The following is a 27341-nucleotide window of genomic DNA, read 5'->3' as shown; positions in this document are numbered from 1 at the left end:
AGAGTAGCGGCTCATAGTCCAGAAATTGCGGTATAGAAAAGAAGGCAAACAATGTCAGGTTTACAGTAGGTTGGGGATCTGCAGAAAGTGACAGACAAGAGACACTTTGACTCATTTGTTCCAGTTGTATTGCATGTGTCACAAGTTCCTATCCAATGCTGCCAAGTCACTGTGTGTGACAGTGTGCTTTGGGTTTATATTTCATGATATAGTGTCACTTTGTTCCTTTTAGGCCTGAACTGTGACAGCTTCAGTGATCATAGAGGAACAGCACAGGTGAGCTGCATTCTTAGACTCTACGTGATTAGCTGCTACATAGGACTCTCATACTTCTCACTGTTCCACTTAAAACTGAACACCAGTAGGACAAAGGAGTTAGTACTTGACTTCAGAAGGTGCCCTCCACCATACATGCTGGTGAGCATCCAGGGCTCAGACATCAAGATTGTAGTCACTTTTAAATACCTGGGTGTTTACCTAAGCAAAATATTGGACTGGACAAACAAGACAGACTGTCTGTACGTCACCTCCACCTGCTGAGGGGACTGAGGTCCTTTGGTGTGGGCAGAGAACTGTTATGAACGTTATGACACTGTGGTTCCTTCAGCAGTGCTTCTCCAGTCTGCCAATGAGATGCTGCTGCACCAGCAGACCACTTCATAAAAGTTAGGTGACGCCAGCACAGGGTCACAAAAGTCTTAAGTAGTAGTCTCTGCACTCCCCAAGACCTCAGTAGAAATAGTCTGCTCTGCCTGTGACCAGTCCAGCTTACTGTGAGTGCTGTGGAAGTCCACTACCAGCTCCTTAGTCTTTTTTGAGTTGATCTGGAGGTGGTTCCGCTGACACCACTCCACAAAGCTGTAGATCAGGTCTCTATGACTATGGCAGAGAGAGTCATCTGAGAACTTGTGAAGATGACAGGATCCTGAACAGGACATAAAGTCTGCAGTGTCTGTTCTTCTCTTTTTTTGCAGTCCCTTGGAGGCCTGGCAGCCATGTTGTCCACTATGAAAAACAACTGTTTGGCTCTGGTTAACTCAAGTGCCATCAATGAAACAAAACTTGATGGAGAGGCACTGCTAGAGGTCAGAATTGCACCAAAACCTCAAATACAGCAACTAATATTTTCTGTGAATGTTAAATCCTTTTCCTTTACCTTTACAGAAACTTTCCACAGCGACTGATGCCATTCTGTCCGGTGGGTTGCTGAAATCAGAAAATCATGTGACTGAATTACTCAGTACTGTGGAAGGCTCCATTTTGTTAATTGGTCCTCTGCTCAAACACAACAGCTCAAAGATGGAGACTTTGCAGACAGGTAGTAGGCGTATATTAATATTAAAAAAAGAAAAAATATATATGTAAAGATATAAAGATTTTACTGTGAGTGTGTTATTTGTTTATACAGAAACCGAGATCGCTGTTCAGAGGCAAAAGAGCCGACCCACCGGACCCATCCATCTGACCAATCAAAATGCAGCAGTTGACACTGACTGGACAACGGCGAGCGGGACGGGACAGTACTCTGGTAACCTCTTCTTCTAGCCTTCTCTTACATTAAATAGGACTATTTTCACATATATCAAACGCTGTCACGGTTCTTCCTGCCTTTTACAGGCTTTGCGCTGGCTGCATTGTTGACCTACAAGAACCTTGAGGTGTCAGTTAATAGATCTTTTGAGGGGCTAAAAGGGCACAATAGGACGGAAGATGATGTGGATCCTTCCTTTAAGATCTTCTCTAAAGTTGTGTCAGTTGTGGTCTCCAACCCTTCCACTCAACAGCTGGACCGCCCCGTTACCATCACACTCCGACATCTAGAGGTAGTTACAGCCATCTGATGGCAAACCTTTGTCACTGTGTGGATTTAGTGTTTGTCTTCATGTTGAGTTTTGTGTATCAGGACACAGAAAAGACCCCTGAGATGGAATATGTGTGTGCATACTGGAATGACAGCGGGGCCTGGTCCACAGAGGGTTGTTATTCGCAGCTGTCCAACGTCTCACATACTGTGTGTATGTGCAAACACCTGAGCAGCTTTGCGGTTTTAGTGGCTCTATACCCTGTGGAGGTAACACACACACATACACACACACACACACACACACACACACACACACACACACACACACACACACACACACACACACACACACACACACACGCACACACCGCATTGACATAATACATTCCCTAGCTCCTTATCCTTCACAACTAAAGGCAGATGCTCCTCATGCTCCAATGCTAACCCAAGCTCTAAAATCACATCTTAAACCTCAAACAGGCCTCTAAAGTTGTGAGGACTGGCCAGTACAAGTACACACACACCCATACACACACAGTTGAGTTGAGTTATCATTTCAAGAAGTGGAAAAAGTGTTTGCCATGTTTTTCTTCCTAGGAAGTGACAAACTACTTGCTCTCAGGGACCAGTGACCAGTTGTCATTTAACTAGAATCTTAATTACTAATTATACTTATCACACATTTACCCTACTGTGTTTGTGATTACGTTACTTTTCTGTCTGTAACCAAATTTGATTTATGGATTATCTTATGTCCTAATCATGTTTTTCTGCTTGTTTAACCTACTTTCAATGTTACAAAACTTCGAGAAAGCTCCTCTTTGCTTGGAATAACAATCTGACTGACATTTGACTTAGTTCCTAGTCATGTTTTCCACTATCAATATTGTTATTTTTATTAAAGAGTGTTCTGATGGAAACTTGAGGTTTGCTAGGGCAGTTCTCTTTTCTTATGTAACCATGATGTACAGCATCATCATTCTATGTATCATTACCTGTCTGTCCAGATGCATATTTAAATGTCACAGGTTCATGTGCTTTCTCCTAGCACACATTTGGGCTCCTACTGGTGACCAAGCTGGGGCTGATCATCTCCCTGCTGTGCCTGGTCCTGTGCATACTGACGTTCAAGTTCTGCCGCTCCATCAAAGGAACCCGCACCACCATCCACCTGCACCTTTGCATTTGCCTCTTAATGGCTGATCTCATCTTCCTGGCTGGTATCTCACAAACTAAACCTAAGGTTTGTTTCTTCAACATGAAGCGCACTAATTTGTAGTTTACGCCTAATATTTGTCCTGATTCGATTATCATATTACATATTGCAGGGTGGCTGCAGATTTGTTGCAGCGATGCTTCATTTTTTCTTCCTGGGAGTGTTTGCCTGGATGCTGCTAGAAGGAGTGCAGCTGTACCGTATGGTGGTCCTCGTGTTCAACGCCACCATTCGCCCCCTCTACCTTTACATCACTGGTTATGGGATGCCTCTTCTTATTGTTATTCTGTCTGCCATCATTAGACCAATAGGATACGGTACTGACGAACAGTAAGTGTGGGAAGGGAAAATTGTCAGTATGAGCTGCAGAAGATACACAGAATGTGTGTGGATGTGTATGATGTTTTCTTTCTCTTGTGTAGCTGCTGGCTGTCTTTGGAGAACGGCTTCATCTGGAGTTTCGTTGGCCCTGTGTGCTTAATCATCTTTGTCAATATTTTCTTCTTTATCGTCACTGTGTGGAAGCTTGCCCAGAAGTTCACAAGCCTCAACCCTGACCTCTCCACACTGCACAAAATCAAGTCAGTCTGTGTCTGCGTTTGCCTTTGTGTGCTGCAGTGAGGCGTAACATGAACCACATTGTTTCCACAGTGGAATTAGAAACTGGGCTAGAGAGTAACAGCTATGAGGCCTAAGAAATGCATAGATGGAAAGACTGGGAGTAAAGGCATGTGCAGGATGTTTCCATAGCATTGACTTCACTCTCCAATGGTTTGTTACTAAAGGCAGGCCTGTCTAAAGTGCAGGCGCATTTTGTTCTAGTCACAGACATACATGTAAGTTCATCTTTCCAGCCATTGAGAGTAGTCTAGAGAGAAATCGTTCTTCCGGGGGTTTCCAGACACCTTATGTACTTCCTGACTTCTCTGTGATCACTTATCCCCTGTTCTCCCTTTCTCCTCCCCAGAGCTTTCACCGTAACAGCTATAGCCCAGATGTGTATACTGGGACTAATGTGGGTGTTTGGAACGTTCCAGTTCCAAAAGGACAACATAGTAGGGGCATATATCTTCAGTATCCTCAACAGCCTGCAGGGAGCTCTTGTTTTTATCATGCACTGCCTGCTGTCCAAACAGGTAGAACATAATGCCAGATAAAAGCTGAATAACATAGTAGAGAGACGGAAAAAGAAACAGTACTTTAATGAAGAGATTACAGTATCATGTCTTACCTGCTGCCTAATTTTGTGCTGCCCTCTGCAGGTGAGGGAGGAGTATGCACACTTCTTTTCCTGCATCTGCAAACCAGAAAAGAGATACTCAGACCTCAGCAGTACCAACCCCTCCAGTAGTAGCCAGTCACAAGTAAGTACTTACATTTTTTTAATCACAGTACCACTAGTTCTACTAGGACATACACTTTGACTCCTTCCTCTAGACTCAGGACATATTCACATATCTTATTCGTATCTTTAAATATTTACTATACTGTGGTGGAAATTTCAGATAAACAAGTAGATGAAAGAGTTGTCTTTTGTGTGAGTTATTATAAAAATGAAATTAAAAAAATAATGGGGAAACGATCCTCAAGTCGTCTCTGCCATTTAACCCCTTTCCCTGACGTCAGTGGAATGTCTCTCTGCGCCAATAGAATTGTCTGTGCCACCTTATCTCTACCACGACTCTCTGCCATGGTAGAGAATGTTTACAGAGGCAGAGATACGGTGGCCCAGACAGGGGTGTAAAAGACAGACACAGATCATAAACTATTAGTCAGTCAAACAGAACATCAGATGTCTGAACTTGATGTATGACAGGGCGCAAGAGATTAGTTGTTTGTGTAAGAACGTTCAGTGTTGAACCTAACGAGTCACAGAGCACATGATGACTGTGTAGGATAAGAAAAGCACAAAGGCACACTTTGTTACATATACTTACATGCAAAACTGATGACCACCTTATAGAATGTGAAGCCCTGTGAAACAAGTGAAAATTAATGTTTTCAGAAATTATAGTGGGTTTAATTATCTCTCCTTAGCCCTAATGACAAAACGCACTATATAAACTGCACATTACTGCCATTATGACTCCTTTTACTCATTGATATTATAAATATTATGAATAATGTTTTTGTACTTTTACCTTGGTAGACATTTCAGTGAAATATTAATATATCAAGTGTATCTATGTAGAACTTCCAGCACTACAGCAACAGCTTTCATGCTACTGTACTACTGATATGTTGTTGTTTATTTAGGGTTCCCGTGGTGGACAGAATACAGGAAATTCCCAAATATAAAGAGCTCTGTCTTTTCCGCATCAGAGACTGTCACATGAAGAGGAAAAATGAAAAATGAAAAATTTTTCCTAATGACTAAGCTTTATTTTGTAATATGCTGAGGAGCTGCTGTCGACCAGGCCTCTAACCAGGACCAAAATGAGAAGAAAACATCAAACCATATACCACGTTAGCATCGTTGCTAACCATTATTATTGAAATGGGACAAATTTTACTACTGTAATTTCCAGGCTATAGAGTGCACCATTCAATTTATATTTAAAAAAAAAAGTTTTTTATATATAGGCCGCACCTGTCTATAACCTGCAGGTGTCCACGTTGCAGAAAGTTAATGCACAGAAAGATTTTTATAACTTTATGTTTTTTTTCTTCAACAATGCTGGCTGGTTAAAGTAATTGATCCCTATCTTCTGCTGCCTTCTGCGCATAAACGACCTCACAATTACTTCTTCACATACTTTCTCTGTCTTTCTTTTGCTGTTTCGTTATGTTTTTCCTCATAGTGAAGGGAGGTGCCATAGTCCGTGCCCTGATGGACAGACCTTAATTTTAAGGTGGCGACTGTTTTCGCTTTTGTTGAGTGCAGCAACTCCTGTGTGGTTTGCACATAAGAATAAGTGAAAGAATCTCTTTTGGTGAGCTAGTCATATATTTAAGACTGTAAGAATAATCTGCTTTGTCGGCTCTGTCCATCTGATGGGGTCAGCAAGTCAATCACATACGGGTGCATTTTTTAAAAAAACTATAAGAGCTATACCGGTTCGGTGGCATGAAGCTTGTAAACCAGTAAATCCACAAATTAGCTTCACCGTTTTTAAGCCGTTTTTAAGCTAAGAGTTCAAATCGCGTGAAAAAAGTAGTGGATTATTGTCCAGAAATTACGGTACTTAACATATATAATCACATAAATCTTAAATCGTTTTTACCTCAACACATAGTTGTTCTTATTTTACTTGTGTCAAATGGTTCGTAAAAAGTGAACATTTTGTGTAAAGTAGTAAGTGTGTTATTCTCACAATCATAAGGTTTTTGCAGAAACTCAATAAATAAGGTTGAAGGGTTTATCATTCATATCACAATCATTATATAAGCTGTATTCCCTAACAAGTGAGGCTCTGCTGCATCCTTTATGCTACAAGGAAACAGTGCTTTTGTTCCTGATAGCAAAATAATAAAAGTAGGACGGTGGGTTTACTTTGTTTTCATGGGCTCTTTCATCTATTTTCTGCTGTCTGTAAAATACCCATGAAAAAGGATTTGTGTTCCTGTTATTTTCAACAATTTCATGGCGGTTCTTGAACAAAATTAGTGTTTTTGTAAACACTTGTAGCTATTTTGAATGAACATGATTGTTTACACTTGGACCTTTTGTGAGAGAAAAACTAAATTGTTGGTTTGCACCTCCACACATTGCAGGTATCTTTACTGTTTCATACCCCTTTTATGAGAACTTTACCATGATGGGACATAATGGAATTATTTCATGTAGAGGCCTATTCCTGTTGTAGCACTTTTCCTGTTATATTGATAATTTAGTACATCTTCACTCAGATGGTGCATGAAATCACCAGGAAGACTTGGGACCAAAGCAGAAGTAAAGCTTGGTTTTATATTTTTAAGTTAACAATTTTAAACACAACAGATATGTATGTCAGTATGCTGTTAGTGAATTATTTAGTCCTGCAATGCTGGTTGGCTGCACCTTTCTCTGACATTTGTCCTTGTTACCTTTTGTTCTTGTGTTTTTAAAACATATTTTTATGTGAAAAAGGTTTTTATGAATGTAAGAATATTAATGTAGTTTAAAGGGATGTGAACCTATTTTTCTACTTTGTCACGTTGTAAGTAGTTTGGTACTGAATTTCAAAATGTTCAGCAAAGGTTTATTAAAATCTTCTTCATTCAAATGTTTGGTTTATTAACTTTTTTCCCCAGCATGTCATGTTTATTTAACTACAGCTACTACATTCTGTGGCCTTTTACCATGAACATGTCCTCATGTCTTCAGTCTGGAGCCCACAAATTAATCCTCTAGTTAGGTTTCACTTCACACCTGCAATGTACAGTAGAACAACAAGATAAAATCAGTTTCAACTGTTTCTTAAAAATATGAGGTGATCAGGAATCTTGAGTAACAACAGTGTTTAGGAGTTCTCTCTGCTGTAGTTGAGCCGGCTTCCTGTGACAGTGAATAGTTGTCTGTTCCTTTGCGGCCCTGTGATTGAGAGGCCACTGGATGGATGGTGAGTGAACATGCACAGTTTTTACTGTGTAACTTGTGCTTTAGAAAAAGAACTCTTTGTACTGAAAAAGCTTTAACCTTTCCTGGAAGTTGGGTTTGTAACCAGAGTTACAAAGTTGCCACTTGTAAAAGCCAGGGTGATTAGAGAAGCCCGGCCACTACACGCAACCAAGCGAGGAAGGAAGGAAGGAAGAAACCTAGTAGCCAGGGAGCCTACATACCTTCAGTTCTGGGAGGGCGGGTGTTGCGGCCTGAGCCACCCACACAACCCCCCCCCCCCCCCCCCCCCCCCCCCCCCCCAGGCAGAGCCACAGCAACCACAGAGATGACACCCTAGGTCAGAATGGACCACTGTTGGGTCAACGCCTTCCGCCCCAGGAAAACCAGAGGTAAATACCAGGGGAGGAACCCCGTGCCCAGAAAGGGGCCCAACCCAAATCCACCACCCCCACAACAAAGACGTGAGGCCCACCCCATCAGCCCGACCATATCGGGCCTGCAAAATGAGGCCGGCGGTGAAATTGGCAGAAAAGGATTCCTCCCAGTCAGCAGATGAGGAACCCTGGAAGACTGCCAGTTCACAAAGGAGCAGGGAGGCATCCAGAGTCCTAGATGAGTGTATGTGGTTAATGCAGTTAAAACTGAGGAGCATCCTGCTTTTGTTATGATTTAAATCTTGTGTTTACTAACGACACTCAGATGGAGCCCCAAAAAATGAGCAACAGAACCTATTTGCAAAAAAGAACAAGTTTTATTTTTTAACAATCATAAAGTCAGCCAGTCAATCTTCGGTCTGCGGTTACTAGAAGAGAACAAGGTAAGCTTAGAGTTAAAACGTACTGAACAACAGAACTTCTGAGCAGCAAAGCACAACTTCATTAAATACCTGAAAGTGCAGTGCTCAGGGATACAGGAAGAACCACAGTGGCAGTAGGAATGGGCATGGGGAATTGAGGCAGAGATTTACGTTGTACGTAGTTGAATCAATGGCAGCAGGTGGGTGTGATCTGGTAAGCAGCTTGTGGTGAGTTGTTGAGTCGTACAGTAGGCCGGGTTGTAAAATGCTGTGAGTAACTGCTGAGGAAGTGCTGTCTGGGGGGGGCGTGTCTGATTGTCTGTGCAGTGCTTTTGGGTCCAATCTCTTGCCCGTCCTGACGCCTAAAGTACTTTTACTTTATAGTTATAATTTAGTAGTACAGATGGAGCTGTTCATGTCAGGCACCGCCCCTCCTCATATCAGTGCCTTTCCAGCCGGTTACCAGTAATCCTTGTGCTGTGTAGAGAAGGTGTGAAAAATGCTAATGTGGCCACCCCCATTTTTAGCACCAATGACGCACTTCCAGGAGACAACCAAAAGGTGGCGCTTTAATCACAAAAATGTTTTTGACCTGTATAGTTAGAATCAAATACTAACTATAAAAACAGTTCTGAGAAAAGTACTTAGAACTGATAATGTCATTATCACACGCTCCTTGGTAGAGAAACAGATATACAGATAACAGGCACCTTAGAGCCTCAAAGCTGAGAAATTGCAACTTTATAAAAATTGAGTTCATGTCAGAGTTGAGTATTGTACTTACTTTATCTATCATTGATAAGCATAAGAACAGAAGCTCACGCTGCCACAGCTTTCACACTACCTTCTGGAGGTTTATCAGTCACTGGGTGTTTTGGGTTGAACTGGCCTTCACAAATGTACACAATGAAATTCATAATCTCTCATTGTATATATTTGGCCATATCCACTTGGATTTAACGTATGTTAGCCTGCATGTGTCAGGAGTTGTTCAATTAAAAAAAACATTTGACTCTTTTAAGATAGCTTAGATAAGCATAACAATAGCCTAATTTCAGACGGAACAGCCCATATACTGTACAAACCTGGTCAGGCTGGTTTTACACAAGCACCTTCTCCCTAAAGCATTAGTCCTGCAGTGCTGTTACCTGATTTGATTTTGATTTAAAATGAAATACATTTCTATTTAAAGGATACATTTGTGATACATGAATCAAATGGAAATGCATCTCATCTCTGATCTAATTTGTATATAATGTATATATAATACATATAATATAATATGTAATATTTAACTAAAACAATTTAGAATCATTTATAATCATAATTTGAGTAATATTACATGCTTTATATATTACAGGCGAGCATTACTCTGTGGCATGACTAATTGTATAGAGTCAAAATGAGAAGCGAGTGGATCTGCGATTTAGCTTGAACACTGTGTTGTTCTTGTTAATCTCTCTAGAAGTAGTATTTATCAATCGTCAACATATGCATAGTGTTAAATCTTAGAGTCAGACGTTTTCAGGTTACTCTAAGTAACCACTGTGTCAAAGAAAAGACTCTGGGAGCAGAGGTCAATGCTTACCATTCATCCATGCATCACACAGATGTGTTTAGGCACAACTAGAGACTTCACTTAGACTTCACTTCATACCTGTAGAGAACTGGCTAGTCTTTTTTTTCTGTCTAGCAGTATTGTGATGAACAGCTTTGCTTTTACAAGAGTAGTATATACAAAACCTATTTACAGTATATATCTTCTTGATTAATGGTTTATTTAATGTTTAATGTGATTTAGTCAATCCTAAATATATGTGATGTCGCTGTGGTGGTGGACAGGTTGAGTTTTTGCGTTGTGGCATGTGTGTGCGGGTGGGGGTGCAGCCAGCTGCTGAAACCAAGCAAATCAATTAAGCAAACAATCGGCGCAAAATAAATACGTAGGGATGTACCTTAGGCTGACACAATCATGACTAAACAAATGCGGTACTGTGGTTTACCTTTTTTAATTAATATTAATACCAATAATCATGCTAAGGTATGTGCACAAAGGGGTTGCGATCTAAGACCGTTCTTTCCTGGCTGTTTTTTTCTGGTTTGTCCTTAGCACCTTGTAGCTAGTTTCAACTGCTGCTGCTGTATGTTTACAAGCGATACAAGTACAGTGGGTACAGTACAGTACAGTGGGTGCTGGTTCCTGTCTTCTAAATAATCTACAGAGGGACCTTTGGCTATTGAATATTAGTGTTCTACGTGTATGCATCGAAAAACAATGGTGGACTGAGCAATCGTGCTCCAGCACGCTGGCTCCACCCCCTCTCAGTCTGACTCCGCCCCCTCTTAGCCTGACTGTTGTGGCTGTGGCAGGTACAGAGTAAACTAGGAAGCAGTAGTTCCTAGGTGTCACGATCTGGGTTTTTGTTTCTTGTTTTATTTTGAAGGACTTTTCTGTTTCACCTTAGTTGTCAGGTTTTGGTTCCAGTTTCCTGTTTTATTTTTAGTACTTCCGTTTCTGATCACGTTATGTTAGTTCCCGCTTCACGTCCCGGTCCTAGTTTCGCACCTGTCTCATATCAGTCATTACTCACCTGTGTATATAATCCCCAGTAGTCGCATCAGTCATTGCCAGATCGTTTGTGAATACCAGTCGCCACCTTCCAGCAATTCTCTCCGCCTTGTGTTGATTCTGTTTTCCTGACCACCGACTCCTGCCTACTTCCTGCCGGTACCATAATCTTGTTGATTCTGTTAACGAAGACAATGCTGGGGTTGCGTCAGCCAGAAGTAGCCAATTATGTTCAGCTTCTATCACCCCGTAAGTGCACCACTGTGTAGCTGAGAGTATGCTGGACGCGTAGATATGCCACAAGTGGGGATGGTTATATATAAGCTTTAAGTTTACAGTAAATGATAACATAGCATTAAAGGGCCATTCTACGGCCCGTAAGCTTTCATTTGAGCCTTCAATGGCATCTTTAGGTTGAAGCAGGCCAGAGTTGTGACATTTTGGGTCACAGGGCCCAGAATGAAATATCACAAATTTAAGTCATAAGTCATATATTGGTTTTAACACTATTTAACTTATTTTTCATATATAAAAGTATTTGGCTTCATTCTTTGGACACTTTTTGTCTTTTAGCCCATTCCACCATCCACCTGGGAGATATTTGCTTGTATCTATGAGGGAAAAATCCAGACGAGTACAAAGATTATTTCTTTCTCTGTCTTCTACAGTGTATAACTATTTACCATTTAGATCTACAGTGAATCTGACAGCTGTGGTAAAACCTACAGAGTGTTACCTACCATCACTGCTGGGTTGTGCTGCTGATGTGGAGGTGAGGATTTGCAAAAGTGGGACTGAGAAACCTCAGCAGCACATCTGAAGACAGAAGAGGAGTATGTGACACCAGTCTAATAATAAACACATGGTTTTTAAAAATAAAGGGGGTGAGGTGTCCTTCGCCTGAGCAAAGGACCCTCATGCACAGCATGAGAGACAGGAATTGAATAAAGAAGGATTTAATATCATCAGATCCGAATCGACAGGCAGAAGCGTGGTCAGGCAGGCAAAGTTCACAAAACCATAGATCCAAAACACAGGCAGAGGCACCGACAGGCAAAACGGAACTTATTTACACGGAACTGGAAACTAGACAATGCTGAAAAGTGGTGATAACATGCAACAACATGGTAAAGGCTGTGGGTGAGTACTCGAGTATATATAACAGTACTAATGATCAGTTGAACACAGCTAATGAGTCACGTGACTGAAGATCAAGCAGAAATAACAAAGGCCGAAGTGGAATTCAACAGGAAGTCTTACAAGTATGGAAACTATGGCGCATTTTAATCAACTATTATAGGCTGATGACGTCAGATAGCCAGGTCAATATAATTAACATTAGAAAACCTGCTAAATAGATCTAATATTTACAGATTTGCCCGAGGAGAAATGAGAGGGTAGTTTTTGTTTTTGACCTTGTCTTACCTGCTCTTTAGGTTCTGGTTTTGGGACGCTGCCTTGTGTTTTGACCTTTGCCTGATCCTGCGTCCCCTGCGGTTCCTGACAAATAACTACTGTGGGTAATGTCTTAACATTAAGTAGTAGTAGGGAAAACCAAAGAGCAAACAATACATTTGTTTAGAAGAAAAGGAATAAAGCGTGTATTTGTCATTATCATCTGTTACAATGGCACAACAAAAGTGGTCCTCTGGATTTAACCCATGCTTGGGGCCGTGGGCGCCCAGGGAGCTAGTGCGAAGTGTCATATTCAAGAACACACCTTTAGTGAGACAGTCATGGTGGGCTTTAGTCTGTGAGCCTGTGATTTGCAAAGCTTGCTCTACCAACTGAGCCACCACAATGTGCAAATATCTTTCTAAAAGAACTGACGGCATTGAAGTAAGTATTTGATTTGTGACTTAAATCATTGAACCTATATTGATTTCTTATAATACAAGTGGTTACCGTGTTACCGTGGTGTAATATACCAATTCTCCTAGAACAGCGACAACAGCTGGTATATGACTGTCACTACGTGGTTCATGGAAATATCTGTTTTTCTACTAAGAGTCCTACTGAAGTTGAACTATAATGTTTCATGGTAGAGACCCATTATCAAATAGACTTCAGCCAAGTTTTCTTCCTTCATGAATGGCTTTAATCAGAAAAACTGATGATGAACTACAACAGCAATAAAGTGCAACGTCTGATTGATACAGATTACTGTACTGTTGCCGGTTCATTCCAATAGACATACTACTGCACTGTGAGATGAGTGTCTTTGTGGTGAACATTCACACAAATCAGGAACAAGTCTCAAGTTTAGACAGACGGTAAGATCTGGAAAAAGCCAGATGATGACGTCATGGCTGTTCTGTCATTGAGCAAACAGAAATCAGTGAGACTGAAGCAACATTACACTCAACAAACTCATTGGCAGCTGCCCAGTTATTTATTTAGATGTACTATTTCTATTAATGTGTGTGACATCAGAGTTTCTACACAAAGTTACTTATTATTACCCAAATAAAGTGACACTAACAGCTACAGCTCAGAGGACAAGACCTGACGATCTCTAATGGCACCAAGAAGATTCAATTAAAATGTCAGGTTTCTCCTTATTTCACTGCAAAGTAAACACACAGTTAAAAACAAGGAATTGTTCTTGGTTCATACAAGTAGTAATGGATCTGATTATTATGTACAACTGAGTCACATACATTCATCAGTGACATGAATGTCAGGTTCTCTTCTTCGGGCCTAATTCACTGGTGTCTTCTCCAGCTCAGAGAGATTCAAATCACACGTCAGAACTACATACAAACCCCTAAAACACTGATTCAATGGTGAAAGATCTAAAACCACTTAGTTTGTGAATTAGTGACTGAGCAATGCAGCAGATCCATCATTCCATGATGAGTGTATGGGAATTGGAAACTGAAAATGAGTCGATGCAAATACGTAGGATTTCCTAACCCACTAATCCTGGCCCAGTTGCTGAATGATGCTTTGATACAGTACACGTACAGAACATGTGGATCACTTCTTCTTTGCATGGGCGTCCTTCTGAGCGCCCAGACACCTCACACCCTCCAGCAGCATGGGAGTGCCGTGATGTGGGTCTACACAGAGGATGAGAAGGGGCAAGGTGATAATTATCCACCGTGGGAGGCGTCAGCTCACAGGCATCATCCTGACCAGGTTCTGGCTTCCCCACTGGCCTTCTCCTGTTATTACAGCTGACACCTACCGATGACCTTGGCCTGCAGTTTGACCTTCACGCTGCTGTCCCTTCTTCCTCTGGTCACCAGAGTCATCAGCTCCTGCTGGACTCCCTCCTGGCGCGTCCTGTACTCACACATCACTTTTACTCCCCCTAAGCAGAAAACGTCATTCATTTCATGCCATGTATAGTAATTCCTGCCATTCTCTGCAATGTTGTATTTAATTCATGAAATGCTTGGAAACATATTTACCAAAAAAAGGGACATTCTTAACTAGTAATTATTTTCTTACTAAACATACTGTATGTGATGTGCGTTCAGCTCACCTTCTAGTGTGGAGGTCGTGCGATGCACGTGGAGGCTGGAGGACCTGCGAGTGGGGGACGAGGAAGGAAAACAGGAGAGCTCTTTGCCCAGTGAGGGCACATCTGGGACTGTGAAGACAATCTCATAACAGTGGTGGCTTTTCAGGAAACCAGCCTGGAAGGACGACAGAGGGGCAGAGGATGATGCAGAAGAGCAGGCGTGGTCTTGTATTCTGAGTTTATTACTACATTATTAATAAAATCCGCCACCATCTTGTTGCTGCTATGACCTGGTTCCTAAGAAGAACCCACTGACAAACCCACCTTGACTAGGTACGTGCCATCCTTCTCCAGGGCTGCGATGAGCGTGGAGACGTTTGACTGGTCGTCTCTCCGCGTTGGGGAGCCAGGGGGCTCATCGTCGTCAGGGAAACGCACCCCACCCTTAGAGGTGGAGCCTGGTGTGAAGATATGAACACACTCAAACGCTGAAGCAATGTTTGTACAGGTTGACAGTAATAAATGTTTATTGAAGCTGCTATAAAGCAAGAAACTGAAAATATAAACAAAGAAGGTAAACATTCACATGGATGTTTTTACTGTGAGAGCAACTTGACCAGTAAATGACCTGAACAAGTGTCACATGCTCATAAACATCTTCTGCCGTGAAGATGACTTCTGTGCAGAAAAGAAGTTTCATCTTTCACCCAATGGAAACTTTGTGCTGTCAGTGAACGTCTCTGCACAAATAACACACAGCGGCAAACAGTGTTTGACTCAGTGTCGAACTTACCTTTTCTTCTCGTCGCCATGGTGATGTGTTTATGAAGTGGGGGGAGTCAGACAATACCCGAGTGTTTTCATCACTGGCGTCCTGATAAGGAGCGACAGGAACAGAGAGACAGCAGCAGGTCACATGTTTCACTTTGTGTTGCATTATTTATTAGTGCAGTGGTTCCTGCAGGAACAGGTAGAGAACAAGCGGAGTAGAGGAGTGGGGGTAAGGACCACTGTACAAAGGAAAAACTTGATAAGGACAGTGTCTCCTGCTGGACCTCAGCGCTGTATTCAGAGTTGTGTGAGACATTTCATTGGACGGTTTATTTAATTACACCGCTTCCTCAGTGTTCATGTCAGAACTGCTTTCCATCGTTAAATTGTCGATCTGTGAGAAATGATTTGTCCAGAGGTGAATTTAGGTGAAATTTCAGTGTCATGCACTGTTGGTTTTTATTGATCGGTTGAGGCTATAACTTACTTCATGCCAGTGTTTACATTGTCAATTGTGTTACAGCTTTTTTAAGAAACAAACTAAATCCCCCAAAACAAGTAAAAGCTGTAACTTTGTGCATGTTTGTTCATGTTATTTTAATTTGTATTGTATGTAAAATTACACACAGTAAGAAAAACACGAGATAAACTTTGTGATGCTGTGATATTCAGATATATCTTTTTGTAGATGATTTTTAGCTTATAAAAAACCCAAAACAGGTTTTCAGAGAATAAATACTGTGCCTCATTGTGGCTCATTCAGTAAAATCACAGATGGGGTTGAAGGATTAAAAACCATCAATGCACCCACGTGGATGAAACATTTTTCAAGGTCACTCTAAGCTCACACACATAACCAATATGTATTAATCTATTATAATCAGATATTACAGATAATATTCAGTTGAATGTTGTGTGAAGCCACTTTTCCCTTTCAAAATCCCAAATCCCAAAATCACATCATCGATGTTCTGCGTTTATACATCAAGGCACATGCGTATTCCTAACTTGCCTCTAAAGAGTGAACTAAATGTCAAACCTTTGTAGATGTGATGTTTTCAGATCAGGTGATCTGAAAACATCACCCAGCGTGAAAGGAAGCTGACATTTACCTGTGTAGTGCAGTTCCTGAACGCGGCCTCCCCTGCCGTAAACAAAGCATCATAAGAGACAAACAGGCCACGTCTGTCTAGCTCAGCATCCATCGGTACCTACCGGGCGTGATGCTGATCCTCCCGAACGTTACGCAGTGACACTCGTCCCGATGCTGCGCTGCGCAAACAGAAGCAGGGAAGGTTGTCCCTTAGCGGCCACTCGGGACAGGAGCCACAGGCCTGTCACAAACAGATAGAAACATGCTTATAAACCGTCCATGTCAGTCTTATCGAGCTCAGCGTTTGTTTTCAGGGGTGGGACGGTCTCATGGTTTCCTCCTGTGGCCGCCGGGATTAAAACACTCGCCGCGTGTGTAGTAGCGGGGAATCACCGGCAGGTGGCAGCACTGAGCAACAGCTGCCGCCCAGGACAGTAAAAGAGAGATACCCTTTTGATCCCCCTTGAATTAAAGTACTTAGCTGAACTATTAATGTAAGTAAATTATACCAGTATACTAGTACTCTTTGTTTGCCTGTCCCAGCTGTCAATCTGGTCACAGGGGGCTAGATTGACCACCATCCTGCAAAGTCACTGATCCATCACTGAGCCACACACACTGTTTACAGAACATCTGACCCTCTTCCAGGGTCAACACCTCATTCTCCAAAGTGTTTTAGGAACCAAATAATGTGATACTTTACTGAATTCTGTACACTGTGAGGAGAACAGCCTTGTGTGTGTCTCCTACTCAGGTGGACGTGTTTGCATATGGCATCATCCTGTGTGAAATCATTGCCCGGATTGCAGCAGAGACGGATTTCCTCCCAAGGACAGAGGTACAATACAAGCCATGAACATAGATAAACCCTGTTTACTTGCTGTGTCTGTCCGTGTAATGACACTGTGTCGCATGCAGGACTTTGGTCTGGATGTTAATGCATTTGAGAACATGGTTGGGGACTGTCCACCTGCTTTCTTCAGCCTAGCTGTCACCTGCTGTAATGTAAGTCTACACACGCACACACACACACACACACACACACACACACACACACACACACACACACACACACACACACACACACACACACACACACACACACACACACACACACACACACACACACACACACACACACACACACACACACACACACACACACACACACACACACACACACACACACAGTAGACGTTGTGCACAGTCATATTTGTTTATTTACAGATTATTGCACGCAGAACTCTAACTGTACACATGAACAAAACATTATGCAATAACCAGGGTTAACATCAGAAATCATGGAACAAAAGTTCTCCTGTGAGTATCCAACCCTCTTATCCCAAAGGTTCTGTTCAGGGCACCTGCCTTTTCTTTTTGATTCTGGAGTCGCCTTCAGGCTCCTTCAGTTCAGACTGGCTGTTTAGAACCATGTGAATTCTTAAAAATTTACCATTCAAGAGTGGCAGCTGCCTGAACAGAACCTTCACACCACATACACACACAGTGTGTGAAATAATGTGTACAATAAATATCCATACCTGCATAACATGCCACAGTTTAAAATCACAACAGTGTTATCACAATGTACATGTTCATACACAAAATACATGTGAGAGGGAGTTGATGAACGACGGTGTCGTTGGTTGGGCCTGAAGAACACATAAGAAACACCAGCAGCACAGAGTTCAGTAAAGCACCATCTAGTAAAATCCTGGTGGCAAAAGGACCAGATTCACATTTATAAAAATGCAGGAACTACGTCTCAGTATTAGAAAGTTTCCACTTGTAGCTTCTGTTATTGAACTTACAGAATAAAAACAGTGTTTTCACTTTTACTTCACACTGTCGAAGTGTGAAGTAGAGCAGGTTTCTATCCGTAGGAAACAGTAACCGTGCAGGCTTCCTCCAGAACGGAGGAGCGAGCTACGGGTCAACACCACAGTCACAACCAGCGTTTATCCTACTTGGGTCTGACTTTTCTAGTTTATTTGTGACCATCGCTATTAAATTGTACTTTTTAATGCAACTGTAATTTCATGAACTACTTCAGTACAAATGGGTCTCACTCACACGGTTCCATCTGATTTGCGTGTTCTGCAGGTCCCTGTGTCAGTGTGACGGTGTTATTGACATAGGCTCAAAGCACAAAAATCAGATCCAAGTAGTAATAAACTACTTTAACCTGTCACCACGGCAGCGTGGACCGAGGTCAGTGTGATTTGGTTCAGAGATGAGGAGTCCATCACGATGTAGGTCGGTGTCCATCAGCACCGTCCCAGCGTCAAGAACGCGCCCCCACGCCCGGGTGAGCTTCAGTTTGCCTGCTAACACTTGGTGCAGGTGCTGTGAGCAGGACTAGGTCTGGGCCTCTGGCAGGGAGCGGCCGGGCTCACATGGCACTGACCCGTTAGAGCTGCGGCACAGGAGAGCCTTCTGCGCCGCGCCAGCTGTCTGTGAGGAAGCACTGCCACCAGTTATGGTACTGTTAAGGTTCCGGTACGGCCGCTGCCGTGGTAACGAAACCCTTCTGTGTGGAGCAGCCACAGCAGCTGAACCACGGAGGCACACGGAGGGAAAACTCAGACCTACAAGGCAGCAGCCCGTACAGGAAATGACCTCATCCTGTTCTGAGGTGCCACATGAGTCGGAGGACAGGACCTGGGCTCCACTGTAACCATTAGCCCGTCCTCCTTCACCCCACTGCCCCTGAGGGCCCATCACAGGAGCTGAGCCGTTGTTGTTATCCAACCGTGGCAAAGGAGGCAAGGATGGAGGTCCACTGGAAATTGGAAGCCTCCAGCCATTGGTTCTTAGGGAGGATGAGGTCAGAAAAGGCCTTACAGCCGTGGAGTCTAGGAGCCGCTCTGACGGATCTGGAGATCTGGAACAGTCCATGGGTTCCGTTCTGCCTACACCTTGCTCCTCCTCCACCTCCTCTTCCTCCTCTAACCGTTCCAGAGTCACCATCTCCAACTCCACTGGGAGATCTGTATATTCATCCTCCTTCAGCAACTCCGCCTTCTCAGCTGCCCCCAGGTTCAGCCCAAGCTCCTGCTCTGACCATGCTTTGTTCGTATTCTTGCTGTCCTCATCAGCCTCACCATATTCTCCTTTACTCACTCTACTCACTCTGAAGCTTTCATGGTTTTGTTCCTCCTTCCCCTCCGTGTCTCCTGACAGGGCTACAGTCCGGCTGAGCTCTGGAGTACAAGGCAGAGACTGGCACCTCCTCGGCTGTGCTTGGGTCCACCGCGTGCCCCTGAGCGGGTGGGGGGAGGCACACAGGTCGGGTAGAGCGGGCAGGGTGAAGGTTAGCGAGATAACCGACTTGCTGGGTGTATCTAAGAGTTTACAGCGCCCCCCATTCAGGTCCTGTCTGAGCGAGAAGGGGTTGATCCGTGCAGGGGTCCCAAAGAGAGGAGGGGTCATGCTCGATGGGGGCAGCATGTCAGACTGGCTCCGAGCCAAGCCGTGCCGCTGATGGATGCGGTCTCCGGGGTGGCAGGGAGAGCTGCAGCGCCGGTAGGGGCTGGCGTCCACAGCCACCGGCTCTGAGCGAGAGGAGGCAGGAGAGAGACACGTAAGACGCAAAGGGGTCAAAGGGAAAATGAATGACTTGACCCATAAAGAGAGATCACAGTGTTCATGACAGAACCCTGCAACCTGGGTCAGTAGTGAAAACTAGGGATGCAACAACGAATCGACGAATCGATAACGGAAAAAATAATGATTTGCCGTTATCGATTAGTCCGACTGCTCAACGGCAAAGAAGTAGTTTTATTATTCAAACGCTGGATTTTGTGTTTTGTTTGAGATTTAAGAATTTAAGAGTCAAAATCTAAATTTTGTTAAAAAACTGATAAGAGATTTGTAATAAGCAAAACATAAAAAATATTTTAAAAAATTTTCTCCGATTATTGAAAAAATAATCAACAGATTAATCCATTATCAAGATAATTGTTAGTTGCAGCCCTAGTGAAAACACAGCAACAAGCCACTGACTTTTCTTCTGACTTTTATTTTACATTAGAATTAATTTGATGCATGTACCAAGTGCGATCAGCTTCTCCCCGTCTCCTTCTACCGTCTCCATGCTCTCCAGTGTGAGGACGATATCAGAGAAGGATGGACGTCTCTCAGCTCTCATCTAAAAACAAGCAAAACCATCCATGGACCAGTAAACGGCAAGAATCAACACAGACAGTGGAGTGTGTATGTGTGTGTTTGTGTGTGTGTGTGTGTGTGTAGACTTACATTACAGCAGGTGACAGCTAGGCTGAAGAAAGCAGGTGGACAGTCCCCAACCATGTTCTCAAATGCATTAACATCCAGACCAAAGTCCTGCATGCGACACAGTGTCATTACACAGACAGACACAGCAAGTAAACAGGGTTTATCTATGTTCATGGCTTGTATTGTACCTCTGTCCTTGGGAGGAAATCCGGATCTGCTTCAATCCGGGCAATGATTTCACACAGGATGATGCCATATGCAAACACGTCCACCTGAGAAGGAGACACACACAAGGCTGTTCTCCTCACAGTGTACAGAATTCAGTAAAGTATCACATTATTTGGTTCCTAAAACACTTTGGAGAATGAGGTGTTGACCCTGGAAGAGGGTCAGATGTTCTGTAAACAGGAGGGAGGTCACTGGTGTGTGTGTGTGGCCATGCGCGTGTACCTGGTTATTACTTAGAGCCTGTGTTGGTGCGATAGTTTACCTTTTCATCGTACAGCTCTCCACGCAGAACCTCTGGGGCCATCCAGTAGGGTGAGCCCACGATAGCCAGGGCCTGCTTCTCCACACCATCACTGCCAAGACATTTAGACAAGAGGAATAAGAATCACAGCCAGACAAGTGTGAGACCACCTGGGAAGGAATGGTCTGTATGATGGTTTGGATCAGTCACAGCACAGAAACAGGCACTACTGATCCTCTCTGAGCTTTTAGTAGCATAGGTGCTCTGACAGAAGATCCCCCAGAGCACTACAGACAGGGTTGTTTAAACTTAACAGTGAAAGAGCTGCTGGAAAAAAGGATCGTTCTCAATTGTTCGTTTAATTAACTCACATACTTTAATATAGAAACAGATGAACCCCTAGCACTGACATTATTCTACTTTGGACAAATAAAATGATCATCATCTGTTATTCATCCACATCACAAGACACAGGACGTTCCCGTGGGTTCAGTTCTGGTTCCCCCACACTGACCTGTAGTCAGGAATCTTCTCTGCCAGCCCAAAGTCTCCCACCACCACAGTGAACACACCAGCGTCACAGCGAACCAGACAGTTCTGCACAGATAAACGCTCAAAGTGAGACCTACAACAAGTACAAGTAAAACTGTGCTGAATTAAATAAACATTATTCACTTTCTATATGTTGGTTTGAATTTGATATCAAGCACCTGAGTGAAGACTGTGTTCTTTATTATTATTGTAGATTAGTGATGTTTCTGTCAAGCTTCAGACTGAATAAAGGGTTTCTCATTCGTAACAATATGTTTAAAAACGAAGGCAGCATCTACAACTTTGATTTCATTTAACTTTGTTGTACAAAAGGCATGAATTATTGCCTATCACCGTTCTGTATGTAGGACTGAAGGTTTCCCGTGGCAACAAGGATGCAGCTCCTGTTACTGTATGTCTGACCTGTGAGCAGCTTTGACTGATGTCAGGCTCTTAGTACCTTGGAGGTGAGGTCTCTGTGAAAGATGCCCTTGCTGTGCAGGTACTTGAGGCCTCGGGCGATATCCAGAGACAGACCGATCCGGACGCACCACGACAGGTAAAGGTCGCTGTCCAGCAGCTGCTCTAGGTTGCCTCCGTTTATATACTGCAAAGAAACAAGAAGGTCGACGACCACTGGATGAGGCGCTATTAGTCTCCAGACGCGTCACCATTCTGTCCTGTAACGTCACATCAGCTGAGAGGATGTGCCTCTGTGGAAGCACTTTGTCCAGCTGCATTTACAATTTATCATCATCATTATTTTAATGTCATGTAACGCTTCAGTTCTAGTATCTATAATGACGATTAATGTGACGAGATGAGATAAAGAGTGGTAAAGTTGCTGCTTTACCTCAGTCAGAGCGTGGAGCTGACCTTCATGCACACAAACCCCAAGAAACCTGCGGAGAGGAGGGAGAACGTGATCATCTCAGGTCTCTGGTGTGGACACACAAACACCACATAACACCACGCCTGACTACCTGAGAATGTTGGGGTGGCACAGTCTGTTCATGAGCTGAACCTCTCGTAGCATGTTAGCCTTGTTGCTAGCCAGAGTGTTCATTTTCAGCGCCATCACCTGTCCTGTGATCCGATGCTGCACCTGCACCACAGACAGTGAGAGAATCAGTCACAGAGACAGAGCGGGTGAGAGAGTTCTGGTAGAACAGGATGTGGAGGTTCACACTTCAGACTCCTGGGGTTTCACTTTCACACCTAACTGATCCTTAGTATGGACCAACATGAAAATGATTCAACAGATGTTGAATCATGTGGCCCAACGGGTGGCCCAACGGGTTGGAACCTCTGCGTGTGGCTACATTCAGTTAGTGTGGACCTGTAAGTGCATGTATCTGTGTTTGTGTATTAATAGCGTAGCACTAATAGGATTTCACTCCTCCTGATCTGATCTCCACAAATCCACTGCACTATTAGTGAAGCTTCCTCCAGCAGGAAACACACACACACACACACACACACACACACACACACACACACACACACACACACACACACACACACACACACACACACACACACACACACACACACACACACACACACACACACACACACACACACACACACTTGTACTTCCATCGAAGTGAGGGCTTCCATTGACAGGATGCCTTCCCTCCTTACCGTAACCCTAACCCTCACAACTAAAGGCAGACGTCTAAGCTTTGCTCTAATCCAAACTTAAACACAATTCTAACCTCAGCCCTAAAATCACATTTTAACCCTCAAACAGGCCAAATGTCCTCACTTTGGTAGGAAAATATGTTTTTTGGTTTCACTTTGATGCAAGTACACGCGCTAACTTGATTTGTGCTTTTTCATGGTTGAGTTAATTGATGACTGGACCACTGAACCTCAAACATACGTCATTTCTCACTTTGTGCTTCTTTTACCAGGTGACCACCTTATTGTTCTCTTCCAATTTTTACACCTGATCCAGACTAGTGGAGCACAGGTCACCAACAACATCCAGAGGTACTGTATCTTATGTTCTTTTCCTTCCTGTATAAATGAATGCAGTGAGGTTAACGTACAACATCTATCCATCATCTGGATCTGTTGTTGTAGGAGTGGTGTAAGATGTAAGTTAAATCCTCTCACACCTGAGTCTCCAGTTAACCTGGCAGATGAGGAGAAGGTACAAAGTGGTGACCAGGACTCAAACCCAACAACTGTAACTACTACTACTACTACTACTACTACTACACCATAGTGGTGTCCAGAGGACAACGTCTGTACCTGAAATGAAGCAGATAATGGACACACACAGATATTGGCAGTACTATAGGTAATGAGTAATAAAATAAGTAATTATAAAGCTTATGTCATACACATGTAAGTAGGCACAATAAAATGTCTAACTCCTCAAATATCTTTCAAAGGTCTTTAAAGCACTGCTCTGTTTTAACCTTTGTCTGCTTCGTAAGCGCAGGGAAATGTTTGCTTCCTCTGAATCCTGAGCACTTCACATGGAGTAGATGCTGTGAAAAGGTCGGATGTCTACACACACATGCTCACGCAGGGGCACTAAGCTACTTAGTCTGTTCCAGTCACGCCGTCACTACACATACACAAACACAAGTACCAACATAACATAGGGCCACACGGCAAACAACGAACAGCTGAGTTAGAAAATGAAAGTTCACCAATCAGTTCTGGATGCTTTGCTTGGTATCACTGTTATTAGCTGTTTAGCTGCATGTTTCTCCCTGTTCCTCGTCTGATCCTAATAAATAAGCCAAGCTGCATCCAACCCAAGGCAGCTCTAGAAGCAGAGCACTCGCACACCAACTGTAGTAGCGGTGGTTTGATTCCTGATTCCCATGTTACGAAGTGTCCTTTGGCAAAACACTGAATTTGTGTGTATGTGAATGAGTGAGTGAATGGGTGAATGAGACGTGGCATCAAAGCGCTCTGAGTGCTGATGAGGTAGGAAAGGAGGTGCGCTGAACTGTGCTGCTGGCGGGACTGTTCTAGTCATTTAAATATTCCAGGTGTTTTTCTATCTCACAGGGTAGCGACTGTCTGTGAAAGGCTCATAGTTTGGTAAACAAAGCTACAGATTATTAAGAAGGAGCCGATGCGCAGTCATTGGTGTTTCAGGTACAGGTTGACCCACCAGCAGGGGGCGCAACAGTTGAGACCTTCCCAGAGGAGACATCCAAAGCAGCATTTCAACTCCAACAGTAAAAACGAGCACATTTCATCATCATGACACAACTCTGACTCAGTACCGACCAATCACAACGAGAGATCTTTTGACTGACCTTTTGGCCGAGGCAGTAAACTCCACACTCCACCACATGTCCCACCACTACAGCAGTGATGACTGGACACTGACTCACATGCTAAATACTAATTATATGTGTCGTATTTGGTTAAACAGTGGGCAGAAGGGAGTAACACACCTTGAACACCTCCGAGAAGAAGCCGGAGCCGATCTTCTCACAGAAGAAGTCATCAATGCGGGCCAGACTGGACACGGCACTCCGCAGGGCCCGGTACGAGGATGGCCGGATCCGGTTGGGGGCGTGGATGCTGTGGAGAGGCAAGTCATCGGGGCCGCCGTGGGCCTCCTCCGGGTCGCAGAAGCAGCACTCGGCGTGGTAGTCCATGGTGCTGGTGCCCACCACTCCCCAGCCTCTCGGGTAGCTTCCCACGGGTGTACGCGTCAGATGCCCGGAGTCCTGAGGCCCATGGCTCTGGTGGCCCCCACCATCATGGTGTCACAAAGATCAATAGCGTCGCTGTGAGTTATATGGAAGACCTCATAATATTACAATATAATAAGGTGTGTCAGGTTTCCAGGTTGGAGAGTGTCACTGGCTGCAGCCGACCTTAGGCTACTAATAAATGCTCAATGTGTCCTCAGCCGAGATTCAGCCCGTTTGATGTAACAGTGAACATCTGCGTTCCCCAGTCCAAGTTTCTGTCACATGTGCCCTTGAGCAAAAAACCTGCGTGGCTCAATGAAATCCAACCGATGGAATTGTGTCATTGATGGAGGGTCCATTCACTCCAAACGTCCGTGACGACGCCACAGTGGTTGTGGGTTTTCCGGAGAGTCCCTAAACGCCGCCTCGCCGTACGTGAGGAGGCTCGGTTCCGACGTCATGGCGTCAGGCTTAAAGCTGTGGCGATGGACGCCGCAGCTGCGCGGTACCGGGAGACGGCGGGAGGCCGAGCCGCCAGCGGCCTGAAGGTCCCTGTTGAGAGAGGGAGCGTGTCAGCGTTGGACGGCGGCAGGCTCGGAGCCGAGCCGAGCTGGGCCCGCGGCCGAACCAGCCGAACTCTCCCCGCATCATAACATTAACCGCGCTGTTCCTATTTTCTCTGCGTAAATAATCATCTGACCCAAATGACGTGAAGCGAAGAACAACGTTTAAAGCCCACATTTCTCCCCCGGCTGATGAGCGCGGTACTACAGTTTCTAACGGAGCTGTCGAAGGATGAATTCGCCGCTTACCTCGCTCCTCGCGTCGCTCCGGATCCGGTTCGACTGCTGGACGTAAAGTCGCTTCTGTCTGCGGTTGATAATCCCGTCTGGACTCCTGTTTCATGAGCCGCTTGTTGGGACGAGTACCGTAGAGTAACGGCCTGGAGTCAAACTGGCGGGAGCAATGCGGGCGGCATCCTTTTAGTCTTTTCACAATAAAAGCTGGTCAGCCTAATAAAATATCAGACTTGTTAATTCTCTAAGTTCGCGTGTCTTACTCATTAAAATCTCCATAATTCCATTAAAGATAAAGAGAGAACTACTTCCATGTTTTTTTTATGAAATACTGATTTGATTCTGTATCCATTTAATCTACTCAACCATTTCTCAATCATATATTTGCTTACTTTGCAAACCCATTATATCACTGGTAAAGATTAATAACAGTAACGTTCTAATCTCTGCTCAAAGTGGAGGCATCGATGTGAATTAGTTCCACCACAGTCAATAATAGCTTCTCTTTTTTCTTCCTGCTCTATTCTGGGCCTGCTTCTCTTTTCACTGTACTCATCAATGAAAAAGATTTGCTCTATCTTTCACGATTCTTTACCTTATGGCTAAAGTATTGTTTGTTTGGTTGTTGTTAGGATCTGGTTAATGATTAGTTGCTGAATGCTTTCTAAATAAAAATTTGATTTATGGATGGACGGACGGCTGGATATGTATGTTTTAGCTTGGACAGAATGTTGCGGATTACAGGTTACAAACCATGATTGTAGCGTTTTGTCTTCAATCGTCAGTTTTCCAGGAGGCAACATTTAACGATTTAATACTTTATTTTTTCAACAAAGTCTAGCCGTTTCCTGTACGTTTTCCTTACTTTGTCAAGCTTGACGCCTGGCAGAAAGACTCCATGGCGACTGAGCGGCTCTGATTGGAGCAGACGAGGAGGCTGGGAAACTCTGACCGCTGATCTGCAATCAGTTTCCTTCACCATACGCAGCCTGATCCAGCAAAGAAACTGCTGCTGGAGCAGCTACTGAGCCGGAAGTGTAACACGGGGTAATGGCACACATCTAAATATCTAAATAAACGGGCTAATACAGAACAGCAAAATAAACACCTGCCTCTGGGTCTTACAGCAAAACCATTTATACATATTTCTGAGGTATTTTCCTTTTTGTTGAGCGATGGGAGCCTCGGCCTTGGCTTTTCCGCCCGTTCACGTTGGAGAAAATGATGATGGAAGTGAGATATGTGCAGCATCACGACAGGCTCCTCCTTGGTGAAAACAAGAAGCAGGAGGCGGAGACAAAACCACGTGATCGAGTCGGATAGTTTTAACGTTTCCCAGCAGCACGAAATCTGTCCCAGACTGCTGACTGTTCTTG

General features: G+C 43.8%; 3 protein-coding genes and 1 long non-coding RNA gene across 5 annotated transcripts in view; 2 read left to right on the top strand and 2 right to left on the bottom strand.

Annotated features, from left to right (window-relative positions):
* LOC114851387 (adhesion G protein-coupled receptor E5) overlaps positions 1-7225 on the top strand; it is an 11946-nt gene extending 4721 nt beyond the window's left edge. Inside the window, exons 6-17 of the mRNA XM_029143248.2 lie at positions 233-276; positions 975-1085; positions 1165-1318; positions 1409-1528; positions 1618-1823; positions 1904-2071; positions 2853-3047; positions 3133-3350; positions 3443-3601; positions 3988-4156; positions 4283-4384; positions 5277-7225. Coding sequence (XP_028999081.1) covers positions 233-276; positions 975-1085; positions 1165-1318; positions 1409-1528; positions 1618-1823; positions 1904-2071; positions 2853-3047; positions 3133-3350; positions 3443-3601; positions 3988-4156; positions 4283-4384; positions 5277-5318 — 1688 coding nt within the window. The 3' untranslated portion in view covers positions 5319-7225. The remainder of the gene's footprint in view (positions 1-232; positions 277-974; positions 1086-1164; positions 1319-1408; positions 1529-1617; positions 1824-1903; positions 2072-2852; positions 3048-3132; positions 3351-3442; positions 3602-3987; positions 4157-4282; positions 4385-5276) is intronic.
* A 5775-nt stretch (positions 7226-13000) lies between these two features.
* Positions 13001-16621, bottom strand: LOC114852154 (adipose secreted signaling protein). 2 transcript variants are annotated; one of them, XM_029144338.3, is made up of 7 exons: positions 16381-16621; positions 16278-16309; positions 15188-15268; positions 14719-14852; positions 14416-14569; positions 14116-14241; positions 13001-13987 (listed from the first exon to the last, which is right to left on the bottom strand). In XM_029144338.3, exons 3-7 carry the CDS (start codon positions 15204-15206, stop codon positions 13905-13907), a joined length of 516 nt encoding a protein of 171 aa, XP_029000171.1. In that variant the 5' UTR covers positions 15207-15268; positions 16278-16309; positions 16381-16621; the 3' UTR covers positions 13001-13904. The 2 variants fall into 2 exon arrangements, with proteins under 2 accessions (XP_029000171.1, XP_029000182.1); XM_029144349.3 differs by lacking the exon at positions 16278-16309.
* A 389-nt stretch (positions 16622-17010) lies between these two features.
* Positions 17011-24924, top strand: LOC114852381 (uncharacterized). Its single transcript, XR_003785388.1, has 4 exons — positions 17011-17096; positions 17177-17263; positions 23411-23489; positions 23583-24924. It is a non-coding gene; the product is annotated as an uncharacterized LOC114852381 (long non-coding RNA).
* LOC114851393 (dual specificity testis-specific protein kinase 2-like) lies at positions 17456-27061 on the bottom strand. The gene is made up of 12 exons (XM_029143257.3): positions 26831-27061; positions 25981-26122; positions 24923-25720; positions 22478-22599; positions 22348-22396; positions 21955-22101; positions 21478-21560; positions 20985-21075; positions 20683-20766; positions 20516-20602; positions 20312-20408; positions 17456-19812 (listed from the first exon to the last, which is right to left on the bottom strand). Exons 3-12 carry the CDS (start codon positions 25127-25129, stop codon positions 18617-18619), a joined length of 2163 nt encoding a protein of 720 aa, XP_028999090.1. The 5' UTR covers positions 25130-25720; positions 25981-26122; positions 26831-27061; the 3' UTR covers positions 17456-18616.
* Between the last annotated feature and the right edge of the window lie 280 nt (positions 27062-27341).

Source organism: Betta splendens, chromosome 1 (genome assembly GCF_900634795.4).
Source record: "Betta splendens chromosome 1, fBetSpl5.4, whole genome shotgun sequence".
NCBI lineage: Eukaryota > Metazoa > Chordata > Actinopteri > Anabantiformes > Osphronemidae > Betta > Betta splendens.
Note: the sequence above shows the minus strand (reverse complement) of the source record. Positions and strands in the feature narration are given on the sequence as shown.

What these genes read in the sequence shown, in the direction of transcription:
- LOC114852154 (XM_029144338.3), bottom strand. An exon ending in CACGACCTCCACACTAGAAG is followed by an intron (nt 14,242 to 14,415) that starts GTGAGCTGAACG and finishes TTTTCTGCTTAG; the next exon opens with GGGGAGTAAAAGTGATGTGT. An exon ending in ACTGCAGGCCAAGGTCATCG is followed by an intron (nt 13,988 to 14,115) that starts GTAGGTGTCAGC and finishes TCCTCTGTGTAG; the next exon opens with ACCCACATCACGGCACTCCC.
- LOC114851393 (XM_029143257.3), bottom strand. Translation starts at nt 25,129, where the DNA reads ATGGACTACCACGCCGAGTGCTGCTTCTGCGACCCGGAGGAGGCCCAC. An exon ending in AGCTCCACGCTCTGACTGAG is followed by an intron (nt 22,102 to 22,347) that starts GTAAAGCAGCAA and finishes GTTTCTTTGCAG; the next exon opens with TATATAAACGGAGGCAACCT. An exon ending in GAGAAGATTCCTGACTACAG is followed by an intron (nt 21,076 to 21,477) that starts GTCAGTGTGGGG and finishes ATGTCTTGGCAG; the next exon opens with TGATGGTGTGGAGAAGCAGG.